This window comes from Crocodylus porosus, unplaced genomic scaffold, assembly GCF_001723895.1.
Source record: "Crocodylus porosus isolate Cpor-Errol unplaced genomic scaffold, CroPor_comp1, whole genome shotgun sequence".
NCBI classification, from domain to species: domain Eukaryota; kingdom Metazoa; phylum Chordata; order Crocodylia; family Crocodylidae; genus Crocodylus; species Crocodylus porosus.
Window position 1 is genome coordinate 10610037 of NW_017728936.1, and position 26697 is coordinate 10636733.

Here is a 26697-nt window from a genome sequence, read left to right on the forward strand (position 1 = left end):
CAGTTCACTATTCACATTTTCCTGGCTAGCCTTCCAGCTTGGACAGGAGACTGCTTCTGTTATATGATTCTTAGGGGAGCTCAGTAGGCTCAGATGTCTTCCATGAATGTTTTATAGTAATACATTAGCTTGCTTTACTTTTCACTCCCCATGAAATATTCAGGGACTGAAGTGAAAGCCTCACAGGGTGGGTGCCAGTTAATAACCAGGTGCTCTGCTCCACAGAAAGATGGCTCATCTTATCTTTATTATATGCATTTTCTTGAGTTGGTCTTTCTGCATTGGGGATTTGCAACTTCAACTTCAAAGCAATGGGAATTGTGAGAGTGGAGTCAACTGTGCAAGAAGAGAACAGAATCGATCAGTCTGTCCGGCAGGTACTTGGAAAATAGACCAGTAACCATTTGCTAAGAATTATTTAAATGCTCCCACAATCCCCATTTGACAGATTTAAGAACTGCAAGTAAAGCCATCTCAATGGCATTCAGTATGTCCAGTTTTCTTGGAAACCTGTTCTTTTCTGTTGTTGCCTAAGATTTTGGAATCAGAAATCAGGAGACAGACAGATTTTTCTTTTTTTTTTTCCCATAGAGAAAGTTATCCATTGGAAATCCTGCTGTGGGGGGAATTCACCTTACCACACCTGGGAGAGAGTGCAGTTTTTAACATGGTTAAGGGTCTGCATTATTCTCTGGCTTTTGAAAGAAATGCACGGTGGCTGTATATTTCTGTAGGCAGGTTCTTCAATAGTGCTATGACAATTTAAACCACCTGAGGATTTTGCCCATGGTATCTATATATATTTTTTTGAGAACTACAATTAAATGAGCACTTTTAAATTGAAATAAATGCATTTGTACTTTCTTGGCTCTTCAAAATATTTTTTGCATGCATAACCTGTACATTGCAATTACAGGACAACATGATTTTTATTTTGGAAAGTTTGGATAAATGCTTTTGTGCAGTAACAGTGTGAACTGTGAATTTGAGGGATACTTTGGTATAAATGATCACTGCACAGCACCCGGACTTTTCTGAAAATAAAGCACTTGCCACTCTTGCTAAACTGAAATGTAATGCTAAGAACACTCTTAAAAGCCCTAGGAAAACTTTTTCAGCCAAAGAATTGGGATGCATTTGTTAGACTGCAATGTCATTATGTGCATCAAAAAACAGAACTCTATTGTAATGACATGGCATTTTTACTGTAGCTAGTGCTACTCCATAATTAAAGTTACGCAGTTAAACTAAGAATCATTGAATATTATCCCTTGCTCTTTTTCAAAGGTTTTTTCTGCCCAGAAGGAAGCATCACACCAATCCCATGCCCAGCAGGCACCTTCCGTGCACACACGGACGGACCTCCTGCACACACCTGCCTGAACTGCCCCGTGAATTTCTTTAATCCCAGACCTGGACAAGAGGCATGTCTGCCCTGCGGCTCAGCAGCTGTGCAGCCCAGAGAGGGTCAAGAAACGTGTGTCTGCCTTGGAGAAGGGCAAGTGTTCCAGGTACAGGACCAGAATATAGGACTGAAAGAGGCCTCATGGGTCACCAGGTCCATTTTAACTCATTTTACTCAAAAAAACCATGCTAAGCTCCTGTGTTGTTTCCATTTTACTTTGGCTTTTAGAATGCAGTTACACATGGAAGGGAGAAATGGGCAATTCTGGATAGATACAGGCACTGGGCAAGTATCATATTCACTTCTAGGCAATGGTTTGCCAAAGTACTGGGACCGCTGCTGTATCAGTCCTGAGCCCTTGTAGAGTGTGACAAATGCACTTGAGTCCTTACCCAGAGCACCCCTGCTATGTTAGCCTGTAGGCCCTCACTTTATCCTGCTGGTATCCCTGGTAGGTATTACACAATATATATTTTTTTCTGGTGTTGACACCCTTTAATCTGTTATCTTACTCTCAATTACACAGCTCCCCTTATTCTCCTATCCCCATACAGCCGCATCACCGGATCAGTAAATTATTCTGAGTTTCTCTTGTTTGTAACCCTCTGTCTACTCTGTTAGAAAGTAAGATGTCCATATTTGGATGCTGAAGGACCAAATGTTCATCTGGCAGCTAACGTGAGATCCTGGCATACCCGAGTTAGAGACGTTATTTTGCATGGAAGACCACAGATTCTGAATAAATCTCAGTTTCTTCTTGCAGCCAAGTGATGCTTTCTGTCCCTGTGCTCTGGGTTATCGGAGCATAGAGGATGAGATGAGATACTGCGTCAGACAAGTATATGACATCTGTAGAGATGGCAGTTCCCGAAACCAGGAAGGACAGTGCCTGACTAAGAAAGAATGGACTCGTTACTGCTCAGATAAGGTAGTGTCATTTTTCTACTAGCTAACTCTTAGGACCATGCAGGACTCGCTTTAAAATGTACTCCTTATCTTTCTGATTCTTACCACAGCACATAAACAATGCATGGAGCAAGAATCACTGGAGTTTTTCCAACAAGCTTTGCCTCACATTATATTGCAACTCTTCATTCTGAAATACAAAGTACAGATTTCCATCCTGGCAACACACAACCCCGTGTTTTCATCTTGGGTTTTTCTGTTTCTCCTAGAAGTCCTGATTAGGGACTTGGCAAATAGTGCCTTCCAATTCTTCTTGGGCAGTATACTTCTTTTCTTTTTCCAGGTTTGTGCTGTCCATGAAGACTATCAAGGCTATGATAAGGTCCTTGGCCTCTGCATTTGTCGCATAGATGATCTGGACAGGGTGTGTAACTCGCAGTGTCGAAGGCAGCAAAGAGATATTCTGCAGGTTGCTTGTAAAGAAGGGAGGGCTCAGCTCGCTGTCTCTTACAGAAACAAGAGCCAGGTAAAAGTGCTGTCTTTATAACTTTCACATCTATTCACATTCTCTTCAAAGGGCCTCCTCTTCCTTCTGAGAGAGGATGCCTTGGAAATTGTCAAACAAAACAAGAATGGATTCTGCTCTCACGTATGTCAGATTTTTTGTACCTGGGCTTATATTGCAACAATAGTTTATGCATAAGACTCCAAACTTAGAAGCTTTTTCTTTTCAGATTTCCATTTCTCTGGAAAAATTAAAGGCGACACTTCCTGCGTTATATTTCCCCGATAAAGATGCTTGCACTTTGGAGCACAGTGATTCTTCCCATCCTGTATACCTGGTGAAAACAAGTGGTAAGGACAGGGACGCTTGATATTTCATAGGTAATAGATGGTTTTAACAAACAAGGTACATGTCAGAATAGCTTTCCCAAGAGGTTTAATTCAACTTTCTATAGACTGCTGATATGAAAATCAAGTTTAATGTGTCAGCACTTGAGACAGATGTACCAATTAAGTCCCATGAAAGACCAGAACTTTTCCAAACTTTCTGCTTCCCTAAGTTGTGAAACACCAGGTATGAAGAACACAAAGTTTGCAGGTCAAAAGATCACTATCATCTGATCCCTTATTTGTAGAGCCACTATTTGAGATGCTCGTGCCTTCTATTTTAATGTGATTTTTAGCAAGGGGAATTAGACGTGTATGTGTGTACACCCCCCCACACACACACCTCTACATATTTTATATTTTATACATACATACATACTTGTGTGTATATATCTGTATATATTGATATATATATAATGTTCCTGCACTTCATAGTAAAAGCTGTGGGTGAAATACACAGTTTGTGAGATTGAGACAGGCCATTGACACAGGTGGTACATTTGCCTGGTCCCATGACTTTGGTGAGTTATAGCAGTTGCAGTCTGGAGCTCAGGTCCTGTAGCACTGAAGTGGAGAAATGCCCCAAATATCCCCCTACATAGCTCAGAATGAAACATTTTGATTTCAGTTTTTTGTAAACTGGATTTCTGGAATTAGACTAATGGAGGAAATGGAAATTTGAGCGGGATGAAAATGGAGGAGACCAATACTTTTTATATCCTTTCAGGGGAAGGGTTTTTAGGCGTATACAATCCTGACCCAGAACTGTTGCATCACCTCATTGTGCCAAGTGAGATTTCACCTCCTCACAAAAACGAGCCGGCAGCAGCAACAACAGCAGCGGCTGCTCTAGGTAAGGCTTTGCAGCCAGGTTGCAAAAAGTTGTCTCTATAAAATCTCTCTTTGATTACCAACATCATTCCTCAGCTAAACTGAACTCTTTCTGAAGTGAGCAGTTCAGAGCTAGACTCAAACTGAACAGAGCTTATCACTGTCCTCTTCAAATCCTTTGAAATAGTCCCTCATTCCTGGCTTAATCTGAAGTTTATTGAAGTCAGAGGTAAAAAACCCACACACTTTAATGGACTTCTGCCGGCTTGAAACAGACTCTCTGTCCTGTAGGGTATCACCACGAATCCAATAGCACTGTGTGTCCACAGCTGTTTCCCATTCTGCTACTGACCTGCGTCCTCCTTTCTTCTCACGTTACTGATTGAAATCTCAACTAACATTTCTATTAGTTCCATATACCATTTGGATTGGTGATTCTCAACCAGGGTGCCATGCAATCCTGTTAACAACGTTGCAGGGTGCCACATTAGCACTGTTAAGTGTGCAACCCTGATTCACAAGATATACCTAGAGACTTCAAGTGGGAATCTATAGTGTTAAACACAGTCTGACCTCCTGTGGTCTTTCTGAGATCTTTGCAACAGAAGAATTACTCTATTATTTTTCTATAATGATAGAAAACTATAAACTGGCATTTTCGGAGCAGTGCCTTAAGTCTACTGAGGGATGCCTTGAGTCTGAAAAAGTTAAGAATGAGTGATTTGGATAAACAGTGATTTTTGAGGTCAGGATAATTCTTTACTGGAGCTGGAACTACTGTTTTCAAAATATTGAGATAAAAACTTTCAAACTGAGTTGGCTGAAGTCTGGCACCTAAGTCCATATTTAGACACTTGAGTACAAGTTAATTCTCCAAAGAGCCAAAGCTCCCATTGGAACTGAACAGTCCCTGCATTGGACCCATATTGGTCTCTCATATTGGTCAGTCTTGCATATGCTTACAGTGATCCTTGTGCTTAATTCCCCACAATCCAGGGTACAGTTTCATTACAAAATTAAATGCTTATAAGAACTGGAAATTGCCAATGCTGCCCCTTTGGAAGAGGCGCTTCAGCAGAGCAGTTCGAAAAGATGAAAAGATTGCGCCTAATGAAGTTAAGTCAGGCAAGAGCCAGAGTGGGAATCAACTTTTATGTGCTCTCTTGACTGGAAACTTGGTTTACTCGAGAAACACAATTTGGCTGTGTAAAATTTAGCCACAAAAGGGGCAGGAAATGCTGTATCCTGCAGCAATCCTGTATCCAGAGGCCATCCGCAGAATGCCCCTCACTCTTTGAGATCTTTCTTTTGACAGCTAAGTCTGGCAAGGAAGAACCTGGACCTTACTGGGCACAAAGCCAGAGGCCTTCCAACTCAGCACCAAAAATCATGTTTACTGGCATCTTAAATCCTACAACATGCATCAGTGTTAACGCTACCATCCTGTTCATTGTTTCCAAGGACCATTATCCAGTTTATGATGTGTAAGTACAAATTCTGAACCCAGCAGGGCTTTGCTTATCTGTATAAATCACAGTGAGCTTTCCCATAACCCTCAACCTAGATTTAAGAGCAAAACACTGGATGGGGGGAAGAGGAGAGAGTGGATTTTCCTTCTATTAAAGCTGCATTATTTTTACAACATATTCTGTAAGTACCCTTAGCCCCACTGACACGGTTTTTGGCAAGGAGACAGACAGCATTTGTTCCATTTGCCCATCTATCAGCTTTTCTCAAACAGTCCCTGAGCATACCCTTGTCCTAAAGATGCTCAAAAGTTTTCTCTGGTGTTTTGAGGTCCACTTTAAACCCCAAATCCAGTCTTAGTGAGACAAAGCAATTCTAGTCATAAGGAGCCTTCTCTTTGCTACTCTTCTGTTTGTTGTGACTTTCCCATGATTTAGTCCCCTTTTGATTTAATTTCTGATATTCATGCTTGTTAATATCAAATGGATAACCTGGAGGACATGGTATATATAAAAAAAAAAATAATCAAAAACTGCACATAATTCCCCATTCTCCACACTCACTAATTCACAGGCTCTAGCGATGTATGCAGGGAGAGGGTCTTCAAGCCACAGCTGCACATGAGCAAAGTTCTGCAGCGATTATAAGTATTTGCACCCTCCAAAAAGGAAGCCAAGAACTAACCTTTGTTTTGCTTCTGTCCCTAGAAACAACCTGTACAACACAAACCATGGATTTGACTGGGGAGGATTTCGTCGCCTGGCAGAAGATGTCAGAGGGGCCTCCTCTGCTAACTTCCATCTCCTCCTTTACCAGTTCCAGCATCCAGGAGTCTATGTCATTGGGTTAAGCAGTAATCAGCACAAAAAAATGGTTTGTTTCAGGGAATTCTAACTTGCTTTTCTGGTACCATTTTCCATCATGTTCCACATAACGGCTTCATATCAACAGAAATGCTAGCATTACAATGAGTCTCTTTGTATATTATATGCATTAAGTAGTGGTGCTACGGTGTGAGCTGCGGATATGAGTATATAGGTGGACATTTATGAGTAATGTGGGGGGGGGGTGCATCCGTGTTACTTTTGACTGTGAAAAGGTGGGGATGCAGTGAAGATTGGGTCCTCTGTGTTGAATACAAACCTGCCATTTGCGTTCAGATGCATGGATCTAATGTTGGGCATGTGTGACCTGCTCTTCCTATCTCTGCACTCATTTTTGCATAGTACATTAGAGTCATGCCCTATGGTGGACAGTGCTATGAAGAAGGACCATTCTTCTCCACAACTCCCAGGCATGTCATACAAGCAGGCATTGCAAGAAGCTCAAACCTTCCTCTGAAACCAGACTGGCCAGCTATTATTGGATTAACAATAGGTCTTCTCGTTTTCCTCATTGCTTCTCTTTTGCTCAGTGTAAGTAAAAGTTATACACAATCACTTTCCCCTGGACACTAAACCTAAGCACAACATAGCTAAAACTAGCTTAACTTTTGTCTCTTGCACCTCATTTCCAAATCTTAGAATTAGGATTAATCTGTATGTTGCACACACATAGCAGAAATTAATTCCTGTGTAGGCATTTGGCACTGCCCTACACTCCAGATAAGCCCTACTGTGTGTTTCTGTGGTGTCCAGGCTTTGTTTGGGCACTACATGATATCACTCATGCTTTCCAGTTCATTAGATAAAGACCTCAAGGCTACAGAGACTGGCACAATAAGAATCACAGAAAGAGAAAGGATTAAGTAATATGCGTAGTCCATGAGGCTATAAATCAAACTTCAGTCCCCGAAGATGCATGTGTTCCAGCCCCTATTCTAATGCTTATATTCTATTGCAAAGATGCTATTTAATTAGGAAATCATTGATCCATCCACAGTGGGTGGGGAGAGGGGAAATTTCATATTATTAAATGCTCACTGCTCAACAATTCATCATCTAGATGCTGCCAAGTGTCACTGGGATGTTAGATGTTTCTTCAGGAATTGCATGATTCTCTTTCACAAATAAGAAAGCCTCTGATTAACCTGAGTACACTTCTATTAAGGGCTGTCTGTAATGAATAAGTCTTCAAAGTGCCTGTTAACAAAGAGCCTGTTCTGTGCTCCTTACTCACACATTTCCCACTGCCTGCAGCAAACAGAAGGCAGAGACACTATAAGTAACAGAAACAAGATCTTTGCGACAGGGTCTGCCTCACATTTTGGGCTTGTGCGGTGTCTAGCGCAAAGGGGTCCTAGTACTGCTTGGAGCTTTTAGCAGGTATTGTAAGGCAAATAATAATCCTAGATATTGATGCAAAAGCATGGATGATCAACAGTCATTCAGACATTAGCAGAGCCAGACTGACGAGGACTGTAATTTCTGCTCCTTGGCTCATGCAATATTTATTAAGACTTGACGATTTGCTTGGTTTAGAACTGCTTATTCAGTGCTTTGGGTTACAGTTCCTGGATCAGATCTTCAATGGGCTGAGGCTGATTTATACCAGCTGAAGGCCTGGCCCAGCATGCAAAGGTACATCCTTATGGCACTTCACTGTGTTTTGTAGCTTCTTTGTCAAGAGATTGGTTGGGCCAAGAGAGGAACTACATGCCCGCCATTTCGAAGGCTGCAGCTGAAATATAACCTGGACAAATATTCCTCCAAAGGATCCACAGTGATTTCGGTTAAAAAATATCATCCCGTACTACAGAACAAAGGCAGCTTGGACAACAACTCTGACAACACTGATGGTACAGATGTTAAAAAAGCATGATGTACATGAAACATCTGACCTAACATTAGGTCAGATGTTAAAAAAAGCATGATGTAAACCATAAACATGGAAATGGATCAAATGCACTGTATGTTCTGCTGACTGCATTACTACTGATGATGTGCAATGGCTACAATACTCTAAAATGCAACTTCCTGCTCTCTGACTTACTAGAGGTTATAATAGAGAGTGTCTTTGGGGTATGTTTGCAAGTGGTTTTCTGGTTCCTGAACCTCTTTTAAGAGTAAAACTAATACTAAATAAATATGTTCATTTCAGCTTTCTTCCTGGAAAAAGGGGAAATGTGGGTGTCTGAAGACCAAATTGACTTGGACTCATTCAATACCAATGTCTTCTTTGAAATCCTGCTGACACAGTCCCTGTCAGTCACAGCTAAACTGAGTCAATTCAAAGAAGAGGTAAGCCACCCATTTCTGAATGTGCTCACATGAATGTACAGATGATTGTAGCAACCAGATGCAGGATTCCCTGCCATGTTGGCTTAGGATTAGAAAGAACATTTTTTTTTCAGTACCGTGACCTGTTAATATGTATGCATATCATTTCTAAAAAATAGCAGTATTGCCGTAGCACACAGCAGTGGGTGGGGGGTTTGCCTGGGTGTAAGAGCATCTCAGTCCTCTTCCCAGCTTTGCCAGTGAGCTGCTGAGTGATTCTGCACAAGTCAATTCACCTTTCTGCCTCAATATCCCATCAATAACTGGGAATAAGTCTGGCTTTTGGTCAAAATCCCTGAGAGAGCTCAAACTAGAGAACTCAGAATTGATATACAGGCAGTCCTCAGACTTACGACACAATTGGTTCCTGAAAACTGCGTCTTAAGTCAAAGTGTCGTAACTCGGAACCGATTTTCCCACAGAAAACAATGGGGGATTGGTTCCTGAACCAAGGCCCGACGTCTTATTTTCACCAAAAAGAACCCAGAGTTTTGTACTCAGTCAACTATAGATGAGTAATATAGCTACATGAATATATTTATATGGTAACTAGCAATCACTGATTTGCAAGGACTTCTTTGAGGTGACTTGGCTGGACTTTTTGAAGGGCTCCTGGCTGGCGTCTTCTCGGGAGTCTTGGCTGCAGGTTTTTCTGGAGTCTCATCTGCTTTCTTAAAGTGTCCAGGGAAGTTTGGACAGATGTTGTCCAGGGAGATGGGCGACACAGCGAAGTTGTTCAGCGGAGTGGCATCGGATCAAGCATTGTAAAGTCGAAACTTGTAAAGTCAGAAAGTTGAAACGGGGTGTGAATTTATAAACGCTGTAAGTGAGAAATATTGTGACTCAAAACGCTCTAAGTTGAGGACTGGCTGAAGAGGGAGAGAAAGACAAATATAGAGCACAATTCATCATTCTGGTGTTGCAGTTGTATATGAATGTTGCACAGTTGAAATCTGTGCCTTATCACCAACATAATTGTGGAGCAAGCGATGAATCGGGCTGCTGATCTCAGACCACGTGCATGTTTCTGGAGGATTTTTAAGGACAGTAGGGGGAGCTAATAGTGCAGTCTGCTGCATGTGTACTGTGTAGCAAGAGACAATTGTATAAGACAAATGTTTGTACGCTTCTTTATTGACATGCATATTTTAATGCTTTACCGTTCATTTTAATCTGAGGTCTGTGTTAGGGCACTAGTGTGTAGAATAATAAAAGATCTTGAAAGGTAAAACAGAGATAAAGAGGAGGCAGACTGAAAATTGCTTGCTGCCCCCAAACACCTGAATGCCCGACAACCCAGGCCCACAAGCTGCTTCCCTTTAATGAAACTGCCTGCATATGGCCTCGCCAGGAGTGGCGTCCTTATGTCATCCAGTCTGTGTTTCTAACACTGCAGCATCAGGGTGAGGACTCTTTCACAAAGATGGCTTTCAGGAATTGTATCAGGTATGGAGGGATGTGCTATTAGCGTCAGCTGTGACATGGGAGCACCTAGATGCTCCAGTCCTCCAGCAGGCACCCTGTGCTAGACGCTGTACAAAAACACAGAACAAAGATGGTCCTTGCTCTGAACGTCTGAGCATCTCCCAAAAGGCCAGGTAGCGAAATGATTATATTACTGTGCCGTGCTGTACACAGAGGGAGCTTTGTAGGAGCAACATGATTCTTCATTTTAAGGTGAAGTCAACCAATATGAACATATTTTAAGAAGCATCCTATGCCTAAATGGAGCGTAATCCTTTTAGGCATTCATTTTGTGTAGGGCGCTTAATGGGTACTGGGCATTAAGATGGACCCAGACCAACAGTCGCAAGCCCCATGTGTTTAGTTTTCATTTTCTATCCTCCTCAGCTGAAAACCTTGTACCACAAGCTTATGAATGAAATATCGTCTCTTAAAGAGCTTTGGATAATGAGACTTGGTGTCCCAGAGGAGATGGAGCCTTCTGACAGCATAAAAATGGGGACCTATCTGCGAGCCAAACAACAGGTAGCCCTCTGCTTCATTCTTACACACAATTACTGGGATGCTCACCAGATATCTTCAGAATATGAGATGTGGTCACGACGATTCACTCTTTCCTCTTGTTGTGTGGCAGCCTCGTGTTTCCAGAGGCTAAAGAGTAAACATTTCTGCTACATCTGTGACTGATGTGCGAGACCAGACTAGATCACTTAAGTGCTTAAAATTGTTGGCACGATTGAATATTAATGAAGAGACGCATTTCCGAACTGTTAGGCCCTTTTTTTGGAATGCCTTACTTTACCCACTGTCCAGTGCTGCTCTCCTACTACTTCCGGGAGACCAGGATTTTGCCTCTGCAGTAGCAAAAGAATTGTCTGGAAATGTCCTCCCTTTCCATGCATGTTTCTGTATTTTCTTTGCAGCCACCTTTTCTATTTTCTTTGCAGATATTGTCTTTGGTTGACTTGCCCCAAAGTCTGCAAAGGAATGCATTAAAGCCACCCTTTATAAACAGAAATAGTGTCACTGGCTTGCAAAGACATATATGTACAGACATGCAGTAAGATACAGAAGCAAGCAAACTCAGTCCATTAAGATGCATGTTAAATGTTCTAGAGGACATGTTTCAAATGCCCCTTTTATTTAGGAGACCATTTGGGCATGAAAACTTGGAGGTCACTTGTACTCCAGGTAATTATTAGCCAACCCATTAGCATTCTTGGCCTTTGGCTGCCTCAGTAAAGATCGATACCCAACCGTGACTGCTTTTTCCACCTAGTCACTGTTCAGTAAAAAGGCCTGGGACAGAAGTTTCATAACCTGGTTTGACCCAAATCAAAGTCTGATACTACATTCAACCAGGTTTATCTTAAACCAGTTTCAGCCATTTTGAAACTGGTTTATGTGCACTGACCTTCTGTTCTGTTTCAGGTTTAAACCAGTTTCTGATGACTTCAACTGATTTATGTGTAACTTCTGTCCCTAGTCTAAAAGACTAGGTAGCTGCAGTCTCTGTTCATGTTTTGAAATAAGGGTGTCTATATTTTATAATGTAATTAGGCAGAAGAAGAGATCCTGCACAGAAAACAGCTAGCTGCTGAATATGAGGAGAGTGTGAATAAGCAACTTCATTTACTACACCATGATCTGAAGTGCCAGGAAGAGCATTATGTCACATTCAGTTCTGCCCTGAGAGAGGCAGTAAGATTAGCGGAGATGCTGACAGACAGGATACTTTGTGGAGGAGATAGAAGCATGTGGTCTAAACCAGACTGTCAAAGGCAAGTACTTGGCAATAAAACTCTATTTTAGGTGATTTCCCTCTAGACCGACAAAGCAGTTGTATAGTGCTGGGCCTGAGGGTTGATTGTGGGGAGCACTAGTGTCGATCTGGAAGGGTTGATGTCTGCTTCTTGAAATCACAGGGGATGAAAAGCATCATATTTGTGGAAAGCAGGGCTGGGAAATGAAGAAACAAATAGCTGGGCGTATTTAAAAGGTGCCAGTCAGACATTAAGGTCCAAAGAGATTTGGATTCCTACATGATTTCTAACGAACTGTCTCCAGCTGAGATGCTATGCCACAGTGAGCCACTTAACAAGGTTTGGAGGTGCCTGGTCACTGTGTCAGAATTACCCTGGGAATATCATCAAATGATCTGAAAGTGGGGGGAGGGGGTTAAAAAACTGTGATTTTTTAATTTTTTTTTTACCTTGGGTCCGGATGATTGACAAACATGTCTATCCTGTTTCAGGTTATTATCTCAGATAGATGCTGCAAGCAACAAAATGTCAAGTGCAATTGTAAAGGAGAGCCACCGACTGAAGGCATGGAGTGTCCTGGGAGAAGGAACTGGGGCTCACCTTGTTAACAAAGATAAAACCAGGCTGCTCACCAAGGAGGAGCTCATGGGTAACTACAAGCTCTGAGACCCAACAGATCACCACTCCATCAGCCCACATGTGCAGGCAGGTAGCTGCAGGTGTAGCTCACAGGTTCAATGCCCAGCTCTATATTCTGGCTCCTGTAAGAAGTTAACAGCTGAATATTGGTGTGGCTCCAGTGCTTATGCTTTTAAAGCCAGAAAGGGTCCTCCAGTCAGCTCCCAATAGTCTCATGAATCAGGTGGTGATTATTCAAGTGTAGCCATCTACAGGACTCTCCCTGAGCACCGTCTCATATGACAACTGCTAGGTTTTTTTTGTTGTTAATTGGTCCTTTGATTAAAACATGCCGTGCTATTTGGTACTGGCTTTGTTGCGTAAAATGGAAGACAGATGGAGATGGGAAGAAACTATTTTGCAGCTGAGTTGAAATACATTGAGTTTATTCATGCCCATCTGAATATTTGGGGGTTTTCAATGTTGCTTTGCCTTTTGTAAAATTAACTATTAGGAGATCTAGAGGTCAAGTAGAGGCATATGTTTACTGTCACGTTAATCAATAGGAACAGTTGCAGTGTGAAATCTATCTTGGGTATTTGCACGCATGTCCTGGCAGCATCGCTGAATGGGTGGAAACGTCAGTTTGCAAGCTTCGTTCCTGCAGTTGCATAAGCTCTTAACTTCATGTGATTCACCCACAGTTACTGGGAGAGAAACAGAACTGGTGTCATCTTGGAAGATACTTGGGTGCATCTACACATGAGCTTTACTGCAGAGTTGACTAATTAGCTCCTCAGGAAAGCATCACTGTCTACACATGCACCAGCATTAGTGCAATGAATTAACTCTGCTGTAAGACAGTACTGTCAGGGATAGTGCTATTTTATGGCGGAGTCATTTACTGCACAGGAAGCACGCGTGGATGGTGACTGGGACTGAAGCCGCTTGAGCCAAGGTGGAGCAGTCCTGGGCTGGCAGCAGGCTTGGTGGGGTCAGCCACTTGGCTCCACACTTTGGGCACTCTCATACCCCAGCCAGCGCTGACACTGCCCAGGACTGACCTCCTGAGCCTGCTGCCAGCCGCAGGACTGCTCTGCCCTGGCTCAAACTGCTGCGGTCCCAGGCACACACAAAGACACTGCGCCCAGGAGCAGCTGACAGGTGTGAGCTGTGCCAGAGTTTATTGAGGCGCAGTAATTGCACGTATAGATGTGCCCACCGAACCACTCTTCCCGTAGAGAGTGTTTGCTGAAGTCCGTAAGGCAGGTGATCTCTAAGGTCTTTGTCTCCTTCCTAAGCATCTGACTGACATGTGATCTATGATCATAGGCAGAAATATCTGCACAGACATAGCCCTAAAACACATAGATTTGGACATTCAGATCTTCAAGGATTAATGGAGGGTCTGTTTCTTCTTGTATCTGTACTTGCTCTTCTCAGGTCCAGATGGCTCCATGAGGGCACTCGATGCTGTGTGCATAGATCCTACCACTGGGCTCTTAACTCCCGACCCAGAATGCGTCATGCTGCTGGCAAATCACTGCCTTGTGCCTGTGTCTAGAGATCTGTTTCTGCACCCGGAGACTGGAAAGGTGCTCCCTGTGGCTGGGAACATTGGGTATGATCCCATTAGCTCTAAACTAGTCTGTGCTGTTGACTCGACTTCAGGTAAGACCACATCAGGTTACGTAATACACCCACTTGCCTATATGTGGGATATAGTCGTGATACCAGGGGATTTGGGGGAAGCCTCATGTGATTCTATATACATTTTTTCTTGTAGCAAAAACCTTACATGCAGGTTGATCCAAGTCTACCTCTGTGCTTGCATGGCACCAGCAGGAGATTTTGCTCATCAGAAAAACAGATCTTACTGTGGACAGGGTTAATTAAGTATACAAGGCTTACATACATCAAAACGTTTTTCCACTAACCAATGCCTTTTCCCTTTCTGCTTATTAAATTGTACAACCCTTTATATATGAAGGCACTTGCCAGATCAAGGAAATGGTGAAGGCTGAAATTAATCTGAGAAGAGCTCAGATTTGCAGAAAAGGGAATGCGCTCCCTTAATCTAATTCTGAAATTAAGGGAAGAGAAATTTGTAACATGGATGTCCTTTGAAACCTCTGCCCTATCTCTGACACCAAGGCTTGCTCTTGCCATTCAGGTTGTAATCTCTGGAGGCTAGAATGCTTTCTAACTTTGTCCTAACTGTGTCTTCTGTTTCAACATTCAGGTGAGCTGCATAAGTCTGGAGCGCCCGTATTCCCCTATGTCCCGTATCCCATCTGTCCCAGTACAGGTTTGCCTGTGAAGACTAACCTGCCAGTTCTCCACCCTGAAAAAGTTTTTAAGCTGGGAGGACTCATGCTAGATCCAGCCACAGAAATAGAGGTGCCCGTGCTTGCAGTTACCGTCCATCCCCAAACAGGGCAAAAGCTGTCCTTGGGTGGGACATACCTAAATCCCCTTACGGGAACAGTGACACCACTCGAACTTGGAGGGCCCATGAATGAGCCCAAGGAAGGAAAAATAGTTCCAATCCTTGGAGTCAATGTGGACAGTAACACAGGTGAGCGTGTTATGGGGGTGGCATTTCTTCGTCCCCGCCTCGCCCACTCACATGGCCAGTCACCATGTTTACAGCATTGAGACAGATACTCTCCTACGCAACAGGCATATAGGACTTGTAGGGCATCTCTGTGCTGTCTTGTTGGCAGCCTGGGAGTGCAGCCAAGATATACACCCCTCCTACTCGCTCATGCTCAGCTCATGCCAAAGCCTGTTAATAATTAGGCCATGTAGCCAGTTTAGTGCAGCCCTGAACACATGCCAAGAGGCATGGCTGAAACAGAAACCTGAGAATGGCTATGGCATACACTAACTGGCTATAATGCCTGTCTGGGCTTTGGTGCACTCCAAGAAAGAGGGAAGGCAATTGGGGAAGTGTCCCAGTGCTGCTTTTGGCTTTGCCACAGAGGCAGTATAGTGTAAGCCAGGACCCCCAGAGACTGCATACTGTATCCTAGTAAAAGCAGAGACTCACTGAGAGCTCTGTTCTGCGTGGATGCATACTGGCACTTAGCAGAGGGGGTAGCTGCAGCCTTCCAGTGGTATGCTACTCCTCACAATAGGAGCAGCGTTGGATTCAAACCTCTAATCTCCCCTCTTCATGTTGGGCTTCTCCTGGGGAGGCAGGTACTCAATAGCTTTCACTTTCCCAGAATCTCATTCATGGTATTATTGTCTTAAAATCAATAAAGCGCCTAGTTTTTCATAAAGATGACAAAGAGAGGAAGAGACGGTGATAGACAACTCTAAAGAGGGCACGTATTCATTAATTACATGGGGAGAAAAGCCTATGAAAGCTCTCTTGGAGATAGTTCAATCGCTGCATTAATAAAATAAGAGCGGTATGAAATCTGTTCATTAGGATCGTTCAGGCTACATTTATAGGATGCATTTTTCACACCTTCTTTGTTCTTTTATAACTGAATTTAGAAATCATCATAGTTAAAACCAGAGCAAACCACATGTGCCGCACCAGGAAGCATGCGAGGACTCCAGCGACACTGTTGCTGGAAGGACAGTGCAATATATATATTGGGGCCGGACTCCCAGCCAGTATAAACAGGCAAGCTTCACTGCCAATGTGGAGAGCATGAAGCTCTTCCCACCGCGAGTCGCGGTTCAGGATCATTGGATAGCAATGCAAAAATACATTACCCAGGCCCTTCCCACATTGCCTTACTTTTCACTTTTCATATTATCACAAGAGACCTTCATTTAATGCCTTCTCTAACAATGGAGTAAGTGTGTCTAGTCTGATCCCTGACAAAAGATTGCCAACAGAGAGCTCTAGTGAAAAATAATGGTTCTCTCAACTGTTAGCTTAGATCAGGTTAACCTTAACCCTAACGGCTCCAAGGCACTTTTATGCCAATTAAAAAGCTCCCTATTTCATAGGCTTTGCTGGGATATCACTCCACAGCATAGAAATACACCTGTTTTTCTAGAGTGGAAATTAAGTGAAGCATTTAAAATATATTCAGATGATAAGACCTTGTAAACCAAGACCGATTCCAGTCAGTGTTATGATACATTTTAAGTGCTCACTGATCTTATTCCCATCGAAGTAGATTGAATTGAATTTCAGAGGAACAGCACCAGGGTGGAGGATGTTCTGATTTTCCTTTCTTTACCCCTTGGCTACAGGAGATGTAATCCCAGTGGGGGGGCTGATGGGACCCTCAGGGAGCCCGATTCTTCTTGGGGACTCCTTCTCTGAGCCTCTGAGTGGGAAGCCTGCATGCGTGCATGGTGCTTTCCTTCAGCAAGATAAAGTGCTGCCTCACGCCGGAGGATACAAGGGCCTGCTGGAAGCCAGCATGCTTGTAGCCCAGATGCACGTGGTTAAAACCTTGCGGCAGTACCGGGATTCAATTTGTGAGGATTTGTCTGTCACTGTGGACAGGCAGAGAGTCCTGAAGGCTGCCATAGAAGACATGAAGAAGACATTATCCATCAGGCTCCATCATGACATGCACTGGCTGCAAAGTCTGCAGACACAACGAGACATAGCTTCGAGCCTCAAAAGCAATGGTGGCAAATTGGGTATGTTTTTCTGCACAAAACCCATTGGGGTATGGTACGGTTGGAAGGAGCCGGGAGGGTCACCTAGCCCAGCTCCCCTCAGAGGTGCAGGAACTGCTGCTTCTGAACCATCCCACGTCCATGCCCAGCCCCCTCCTGAACACCTCAAATGAAGGCAATTCCTGCAACTTCCCTGGGTAGCTCATAACATCTTTTTCCACTGAAAAATGTTGAACTACAGCGAAAGTAATCTTCGCCTTGCAGTGACCTAGAGGTAAAGTCTCTGTTGGGGTAAATGGATGACACTCCACTTAAATCAATGGCATGATACCCATCTCCTCAGAGGCTCTGGCTTGAAGTTGCATGGTCACTTTGTGTCACACGAGGTTGATGGTGGGATGGGAGACACTTGGTGAACATCTTCCAGGTGTCATTTGGATCTGATAACCAAACTGACAGGATCTGAACTGCATCCTTCAGCCTCTGTCTGGTTTAAGAGTGCATATTTATTTCTTCTCTCTTTTTCCAAATGTATTAGGGATGATCAAATATCCTGGCACAGAGATGTGGATCCCAGCTGTGTTTGGAGTGAAAATCCCAGACCCTGGTGGCTCAGGTTTGATGGTGCCTATCTTGGGAATAGAACCTGCCTGGAGCACCGGGCTCCCAATCCCGCTGGCAGGAACGATGGAAGATGCCGATGGAAAAGGTAGAGCCGAAAACTGGTCCATACAACACAAAGCCAGGCGAGGCAGTGACTGTGCTATCGTTGGCATCTCTTTCATTGTGAGAATTGATAAAATGCATTGACAAAGAGTAAAGTGACATCCTCATGCAAAGTCAAAGGCAGCTTCAGGTTACTGGGGAGAGTTAGGGGAGACTGGAGTGAGACCCTTTTAACCTATGGAAACAGTTTGCCCACGTATGTCTACATCCCTGTACTTGGGGAGCATTTTTAATACTTCTGAAGTCCAGATTAGTGACCCAGTGGGGGTTGTCTTAGCTGCTCAAGAGCTGGTTCTTGCATTGGCCAGAGGAGATCACTAGAAAAAATAGTCCCAACAGGGTATATATTGCCTTTGCTGTGTGGAGATGTGTTTTCTTTTCAAGCAGGATAGTCAAGATTATTGTCATTTCCTGTTACACTTTAATAAAACTCCTCCATAAGCTTGATGCACAAAAAGCTGAATGGCTCATGCTACTCATCCCCTGAGCCTTAAGTATTTTGTTCCACTATTTTGCCTGCCTGCAGGTCTTGTCCCCATCACCATCGGTGCCAGAACAATAGATCCTGTCACAGGGGAGCCTGGCCCGGTTATAGGTGCTCGAACCAACCCTTGGACAAACACGGTAGTTCCTATAGTTCAGTCATTGGGAGCTTTACCAAGAGGAGCAGCAGACCCAGATCTGGTAATTAAGAAGCCCAGAAAACTGCAGTTGTTTTACAGTTTTGACAACAGTTGCTTGCTAGTGCTTTCAAACTGCAGGAAATTGTTCTTCTTGCTTCAGAGGCTCAGCTAGATAGGCCATAAGTATTTTTTTTTCTGTCAATAGATATGTTTGTGCCTGCCAGAGTATAAACAGATTCATATGGTGTCTGTGCTATGCACATGAGTAATGTGGTAAACTTCCAGAATATAATGCTGTTTAGAACTGAAGCTGATACAGTCGTGAATCCAGGATCGCTGGAATTTGGGAGGTGCTGGGAGGGGAGTGCTGCTATATTAATCACCTTTTTGAAAAGGGTTTGGTGGCCAGATGCATCTGAGAATCCACTTGGGTTTATTTTGTGGGATTTGGCATCTGCGGGCAGCAGCATAGGAGACCTGTAAAGCAGGTGTTGGCTGTTCCTAGCTTTCAGTGTCAGAAAGTAGAATTCTGTGGCAATTTCCCATTGCAAATCATTCATCTCTGTAGAGCTATGTAAGCATTTATTTGTAGAAATCATGGGAAAAGTGTTTGCTCTCAGAAAACTATTGCTTGTGGTATTTTTCAGCTGAATCTCCTGGAAAATGAGATAAATTCCAGGCAAAACTATTGGCACTGCCAGAGAGAGAAGGAAGAATATCTTCAGAAAGAGCTGAACTTTGTATTTCTCGACATCCTTGATGCCGTAGACGAAGGGAAGGTCAAAAAGGTGCAGTGGCTTTTGCAGCTCTTTCTTCAGAAAGCATTTTCCCCTCTTCGAGTCACAGAATCATAGACAATTAGTGTTGGAAGAGAGCTCAGGAGGTCACATCTAGTCCAGCCTCCTGCTCAAAGCAGGACCAGCCCCAACTACATCATCCCAGACAGGGTATTGTCTAGCCAGGCCTTCAAAACCTCCAAGGATGGAGAGTCCGCAGCCTGTTCCAGTGCTTTACTACCCTCCTTATGAAAAGGTTTTTCCTAATATCTAACCTACATTTCCCTTACTGCGACTTGAGCCCATTGCTCCTTGTTCTATCATCTACCACCACTGAGAACAGTCCGGCTCCATCCTTCTTGTAACCACCCTTCAAGTAGTTGAAGGCTGCTATCAATGCCCCCCAGGTCTTCTCTTCCACAGACTAAATAAGCCCAATTCCTTCAGCCTTCCCTCAAAAATCGTGCGCCCCAACCCCCTAAACATTTTAATTACTCTCCACTGGACTCTCTCCAATTTGTCCACATCCTTTCTGTAGTGGGGGCACAGTGCACTGAATGTCCAAGCTGATGTATAGAAATATAGTACCTTCTCTCTTGAATGAGCACATTTGCCACGTTCCTTTGCCAGGGCTCATCTATGCTGGAGATGCGGCTTCACAAGGTAGACGGGCCGATGCAGCTCTGCCATAATTACCAAGCTGTCCCTTTTTATGCCAGCACACCCCAGACATTCAGAGTTTGCAATCCACTTCATTAGTGCAATTACACTTGTGCCAAAATTCCTGGTACAGATGAGTCCATGATTTTGGTCTGTTTTTTTGAATAACTATACTCTCCAGGGTGAGAAACCTCTCCAGCAGAGAAACCTCCAGGGTGAGCCTTTTCCAAAGCATAGTGAAGTCAGTAGAAAGACTACCAACTATGATTGTATGCCTTGGGTCAATTATTGTATCTGCAATCAATAAGAGATTAAGAGGAGGAAGAAGGAGAAGGAAAAGGTTAGGAAAGAGCATAACCCCTCTGTCCAGCTGGGCTCTGGCAGCTAGAGTAGTGAGAAAAAGGAAGCAAACAGAAAAGGCTTCTTTTTATAATACAGCCCTCATATTTGAACCTGGTGCCACGGGATATTATATCAATGGCAAAAGAACATCTGGTGAGCCTGTAACATTATGGTTACATCTTTTTCCTGTTTCTTTTAGATCAGATACAAGGAGAAGTTAAAGGACGTTGAGGAAATGTGCCATTTCCTAGAGGAATCCTCTCTGCAGGAAGCTCAGAGAAGAACTGCTCGGGACTTGAGCAGCTTACTGGGCCTGGAGCTATCTTTGCAATTGAAAGGTGGGAAGAGACAGAGACTGGCGATGTTGTACATATTGTGTGCCATGCACCCTCATGCAAACCTCAGCTTCTACTTAAGCGCTCAAAACAGGGGGAGGGAGGGAAAGTGGGATTTCAGTGATGCGTAAGCCTCATGTTAGCTCTCCAGGCAGGGGAAAACTTCACCTCAAGCTGAGAAATGTCACTGCAGACCTGAAAAGTGCCATTGCACTGATATTGAAATGTCAAGATCCCCTGCAAATTCCTGCAGGAGCCTCCTAATTGCCTAATGAATGCCACGCTGCTCTGCTGTGACCATTTTGCAGCCTGCGATGCGTTTATAGATATCAGGGTTTTTTTTACTGCATTGTGGTTTTGTAGAATTCAGACCATGCAGTGGATTCTCTAGGGCTGCCTGACGAACTGAAAGTGGAAAAAAAATGGGAGAAAGAGTCTCATTTTTTCTCCACCATATCCCAGAATCATCAAAACTAAGGATGAAAAATCCCTGTTCAGATACTTAACTTATTGCTTTCCATCCATCTAAGAAATTGTTTAGTTCTCCTCCTACGCTGACTCATTCATACCTGCTTTCTAAGTTCCCATTAGACCCATACCTGAGAGTTGCCAATTGCTAATATTTGGTATCTGCAGTTAACAGAGATGAGAGAGAACAAGAAGCGAAGCTTCTGCTGGTGATCAGAAAGATGCTGGAAAAACTGATGGAGTTTATTAAAAAGATGCAGCTGGCAGAAAGCCGGGTGCAAATTCAGCTGAAGGAAAAAGAACAGCAGAGGAGCAAAAACCCGAATGCAGAGACAGCGAGGAGCCTCAGACCCAGGAAGGTGATGACGCTGGGTTGGGTTTAGTATGTATAGCCACATTCTTCAGGCCATCTCCCCAACACCATAGCAAGATCATTCCCTAACTAGACATTCAAGGGTTTCTTTCAACCAAGTGTCACATGTCTTTAGAGGTGAAGCTTCCTTGTGTCCTTGACCCAGTCCAGGCCTCATGGAGGAAGGCAGTTCTCAAAGCCTGTGGGCTGGACCTTAGCCCAGTGCCTATCAGGCATCTTGCCTTTTAATTTTACCCTGTTACTCTCATTTGTGCTCCCCAGCCAAGCCATCTTGCTGTCCCCAGCAATTAGATCCTGGCAAATCATTGCTATGTCCCCACTCACTGCTCTGCATAACTGTCACAGTTATTCCCTTCAGTCTTCCTCTGTAGATCCCTTATTTATCTTTCCCGCTCTCCAAAGCACTTGCAGTTGTTGTGATCTGTATAGTAATGGGAGGCCAAGAAGTGATGCACTTAATTGCGTGGTGTCACACCCACATTAGAGCCAGTCTTCCTGGTGATTGCTCACAAAGACAAGGGAAGGCAGGATTCATGCAGCCAGTCTGCTCATTCGATAATATTTCCTACCCGTTCCCTCTAGGCAACAGTCCATCTCCTTGCTGAATTTCAGGAGCATATAAAGAAACAACAGGGCAGCGTGGAGTTTGCATACAGCAGGCTGGAGTATCTCAGGGAGCTGTTGAACATCCAGGCCCAGCAGGCAAAGGTACTGGGTTCACCCGGAGATCAGAGACAAGTGATAAATGAGATGAATGACAAATGAAAAGCCATCCCATTCTGCATTTTCCAACAGCCGTGGTGGGCAGTTCGCAAGAAATGAGAATATCCAAGAGCCAGATAACTGCAAATTAAATCACCCTATTTGAGAATTGCAAAACATATCTGAAATATATATACATTATATATAAATGAAATACATATATGCATATGTATACGTACATGTATACATATATATGTGTGTGTGTGTGTATCTATATCGATATATATAGATATATCTATAGATATGTATACACACACACAAATATAGATATAGATATATAGTGATATGCCTAAATATATATGTGAACATATATATTAATATTCATATAAATTATATATTGCTGCTATAAATAAATAAAATGTCCTCTATTAAAGACTGTTAATCTTGTAAATTAAATAAAAATTAAAATAAAAAATATAGTATTATAAATAAACACATAAATAAAAATGTGGTATTATAGCAGCACTGTCAGTGCTATCTGCAGTGTGTCATACTGGATCTGTATTTTAGTGCTGTAAGGCCCCTGCCTTCTATGAAGTTTTAGTGTGCCTGCTGAAAGCAGAGGAAACAGCAAACTATTTCCACCACTTGCCTGTACTGTTTTCTTTCATAGTTTCAGGATAGGATCTTCAGTAGTGATTGAGGATCTTCAATCCTGAGTGAGCAAAGAGCTCAGATCTAACTGACTTTCAGCAGTCTCACCCATGTGGGTGAGACAGTGTTTTCAACAAGACCTGTGTCTTTTTAGAACCTGATCCAAATCCTGTTGAAGTTAGATCTGGAGTCGGGCTCCCACTCTTCGGAACAACTAGTTTCCCTATCCCATTTTATGTGACATTTCGTCGGAAGTCTGATCACTGGAATAATCGGAGCAGTGGGAATTTGAAAACACCTTCCCTTTCCCTTTCCCTTGCTTCCAAGTTCCTTCGTGGTGCCAGTTCTTTTGAAACTTCCCCTACTCTTCACCTCACTGCTGCTTCTCACTCCTTAGGAGCCTCTCGCCTGCATCTGTGGCTCGCTTCCAACTTGTTACTTTAAATGAAATGAGGCCATTATATATTGTAGTGCATGCAATAGACTGTATTTTATCATGTGCTTGGTTCTTGCAAATGGATGCCATATAAACGGATGCCATTAAACACATGTAATAAAAGTTAAATTGTTTTTCTTAAAACTTTTACACCAGCTTTAGAGAGTGAGAATAATTTAAAGAGTTTGGAGCTGCATTACCACCCAAAGGCCTACAAACTGCCATGAGGCAAGCTCAGAGCTGCAGATCCACATGCAGTAGCTGTAAATTGGCAATGAAGGCTTTGCATGGAAGTACAGCCAGTAGTACTAATAATGCATATAATGAGCTACAAGTATTGGTGTTTGCTTTTACCTGATTTGTGCTATTTCAGGCTCGTCTCTCTGGGACACCACAGTGTTTTGAGAGCTACCCGGGGACCAGATTTTACAGTTTTGCAGGTGTCTCCCATGGCACAAGCGAAGTTAGCCATCGAAAGCTGATTCCTCTGCTGAAGTCTCTGATTCAGACCTTGGGAGAAAGCAAAAGGAGTCCTATGTCTCCTGAGATGCTGGGTCTGGGGTCAGATAAAGGTACAACCGATCAATTTATTTTATTCCGAGTCCTTTAAAATGGTTGCTGGTACAATTAGATCCCAAAATGTTACAAATGGAAGCAGCACAAAGATGCACAAAATGAGCCCTTGGTATGCGTTAGGAGTTGCATTGGAGGCAGTGGTACTTTTTACACATGTGAAATGAAGCCAGCTTGGTGACCTGTACTATGCCAGGTCTTTCTGCCTAACAAGATGGTTTTAATCCTGAGAAATGATGAAATATGTACCTCTCATGGGCCTGCATTAGTTGCGCTATGGTTGGCTCCACTTCTATTAATTCTGCTGGCTAATCAGAAGTGGCTGCAGAACGGGGAGCTTAGTCTCAGTTTGGCAGCAGGAAGCATGGAACAAACCTAAAAATCAATAGCAGCACTTTTACTTTCCCTCCTGTGAGCCTTCACATAGTAAATCGTGATGTAACCAGACTCTTAGTTACATAAAAGATCTAACTGCTCTTTATTGGCAAACAGAGCTGAAATGCAGAAGCTGTCTAAATGTTGGATGCATTTCAGGAGGCAAATATTCACTCAGTGTGGAATGCGTCTCTGCAAACCCAGAGAGAAAAAAATGGTGAAATTCCCAAAGCAGTTTAATGGCTTCTTTTTGCCTTAATTCTTGCTTTCTCTCATAATACACTTTCCTTTTGAGTCTCTCAGCATAAAAGAGTCAAATTAAAAATTTAAGATTTGTTTTCCTACTTTTTTCCCCCCCAGAACGGTAATAAGACTATTTTAGTTTTAAATTCCTACTGGTTAAAATTGCCACTGAGATTATTAACAGTAAGATCAGGCTTAGTGTTTCAGAGCTCTCCTTTTGCAAGCACTATCCGTGATGCCAGCAGACGCAGTGCAGTGCCATTCATTTGCTGGAAAGTTGCTGTTTTAGAAATGGAGGATGGATTAGGGCCCCAGAGCAACCTGTGCTTCAGTCCTATTGAACTCAATGGGAGATGAGTGTGAGCATCGCATGCTGCACTTTAAGGAGTCAGTGTGCTAGAGGCAATATCTTTTATTAGATCAACTACACAGTTGCAAAAAAAAAAATTTTTTATTTGCACATTTTTAGGCACACGCACCCTTCCTCAGGCATAGGAGAATGCAAAGACGGTAACATTTCTCCCAGGTAGAAATGAAAATTCCCATTTCACAGGAAAGTTGGAGGGTCTCCTGGCTGGAGAAGTTCATTTTTCATTAGGCTTGGATAAAAGTTGGAGCAGTCTATTTACCTGAAAGGTGTCTGATGGCAAGCAGGATGTTGAATGCTGTTTCTTCCTAGTTCGGATGTTTCATATTTCACAGGAGGATTGGTGATGGAAGGTCCTCCTGGGCAAGGGATTTCTTGCCCAGTTTAAGCATGAACTTCAGAACCGAAGTGAATCCCATGCTAACTGGTGGCAGCTCTGCAACGCAGCCACTTACTTCCACTTTTTTGTCACGTGTCGGTCTTTTTGGAACACACTGAACGTTTTAGTTAACTTTGGAGGTAACCCAAGAAGTTTGAAGATATGTCAGCACTTTAGAAATAATTAGTGATTATTTAATTACCAAGACTGCATTATAATAATTAATACACATAGCATTAAATGGTCATTCCTTTTCCCTCAGGAGCTAATATTGATTCCCTTTCCTGTAACAGTATTTCAGCTGCTATTGCTTGACTATTTCCAGCACAAATAGGGAAAAGCAGTTTTCTGATGTTTGCAGGGTAAAAGCAGACAGGGTGCACTTTAACCGTCTCTTCTTTCTGTTTGATTTGACTCAGTAGGACAGGGCGCTTAGAAATGTGAAGGCGATTCAAAGTAGGGAGCCAAGGCCTCACAAATTTTATTCCCTTTAAATAATCTCAGATCTGGACCTCCCTTTAAATAATCTCAGGTTCTGCCACCGTAACTGCTCTTATTTATCTGTCTGCGTTTCAGACCCAACTGGGTGGAGCCTTCCGTGCCTTTCTCAAGCCACGGTTAATCTTGTGTATTTGGATTGCCATTGCTGCACTGAAATTGGGTTGAAAGATCTTTGTATTGAGTGCTGATTGGGTTGAAAAATCCTTGAATTGAATACTGAGAGCAGTATGTTAAGCTTTATCTGCTGCAGAAACGTATTTATTTATAGCTTCATAAAGGCAAATGGGATGAACAGGATTTTCTCTCTTAGTAGACAGAGTACACGTCAAGAATTGTTACATGCAGGTCTCCCAGCTTTCCAGATGTAATGACAAAGAGACATGCAGCTGCGTCACAGGTTTACAGGGGGGTGACTGATGTATGCAGGCAGGTGAACATGTCCAGATGGGTCCTCTGCTTTCCTTGTGTCCTGAAACATTGCCAGATGCATCACAGCGCACTGCTGAGTTGAAAGCTAGATAGAGGTGCATTAGAGTTTTTTAAGTAGTTCGTGCAAAGAACTGTGGACGGGAGCTTGACAGCCCTGAAAGGAGCAAAGGATCAGGAATGGATGTTAAGGCCTCCTGCTCTCTGCTTCTTCCTGAAGGCTATTGTTCACAGAGCACTTTAAAGGCCTCAACAGCTCATTCGGAGGCATTCCTGGCTCGCACCGGTCCCGAAGTCACTCCATCTACCCTGGTTTCACCTCTCCGGCCCTCTTCATCACCATCGAGGATCCCACACATACAGCAAGAAGTCCAGACAAGGTGAGGAATGTGGTTTCTCCCCCTTTTTTCCCCTAAATACTCCCTGCAGTTTCCTTTGAAGAAAGACATTTGGTTTTTGTCCTCGAGTGTTACGTGCTGGTTCCAGGGACAGTTGCTGCCTTTCATCCCGTTGGTAGATGACGTGTAGCCGTCCTGGAGCATGTATGCTCCATGAATGTGTACCCATGTGTGTATG

The 26697-nt window shown here is 43.2% G+C and overlaps 1 protein-coding gene across 1 annotated transcript in view; it reads left to right on the forward strand.

Annotated features, from left to right (window-relative positions):
• Positions 1-311: 311 nt before the first annotated feature.
• LOC109317944 overlaps positions 312-26697 on the forward strand; it is a 42017-nt gene continuing 15631 nt past the window's right edge. Inside the window, exons 1-25 of the mRNA XM_019546911.1 lie at positions 312-377; positions 2027-2083; positions 2169-2333; positions 2655-2837; positions 2889-2960; positions 3860-4055; positions 5030-5158; positions 5349-5517; positions 6208-6373; positions 8054-8237; positions 8540-8679; positions 10570-10707; positions 11743-11963; positions 12437-12594; positions 14007-14234; positions 14806-15141; positions 16785-17183; positions 17701-17871; positions 18415-18572; positions 19159-19299; positions 20489-20627; positions 21261-21451; positions 22048-22173; positions 23631-23829; positions 26342-26501. Coding sequence (XP_019402456.1) covers positions 312-377; positions 2027-2083; positions 2169-2333; positions 2655-2837; positions 2889-2960; positions 3860-4055; positions 5030-5158; positions 5349-5517; positions 6208-6373; positions 8054-8237; positions 8540-8679; positions 10570-10707; positions 11743-11963; positions 12437-12594; positions 14007-14234; positions 14806-15141; positions 16785-17183; positions 17701-17871; positions 18415-18572; positions 19159-19299; positions 20489-20627; positions 21261-21451; positions 22048-22173; positions 23631-23829; positions 26342-26501 — 4292 coding nt within the window. The remainder of the gene's footprint in view (positions 378-2026; positions 2084-2168; positions 2334-2654; positions 2838-2888; positions 2961-3859; positions 4056-5029; positions 5159-5348; positions 5518-6207; positions 6374-8053; positions 8238-8539; positions 8680-10569; positions 10708-11742; positions 11964-12436; positions 12595-14006; positions 14235-14805; positions 15142-16784; positions 17184-17700; positions 17872-18414; positions 18573-19158; positions 19300-20488; positions 20628-21260; positions 21452-22047; positions 22174-23630; positions 23830-26341; positions 26502-26697) is intronic.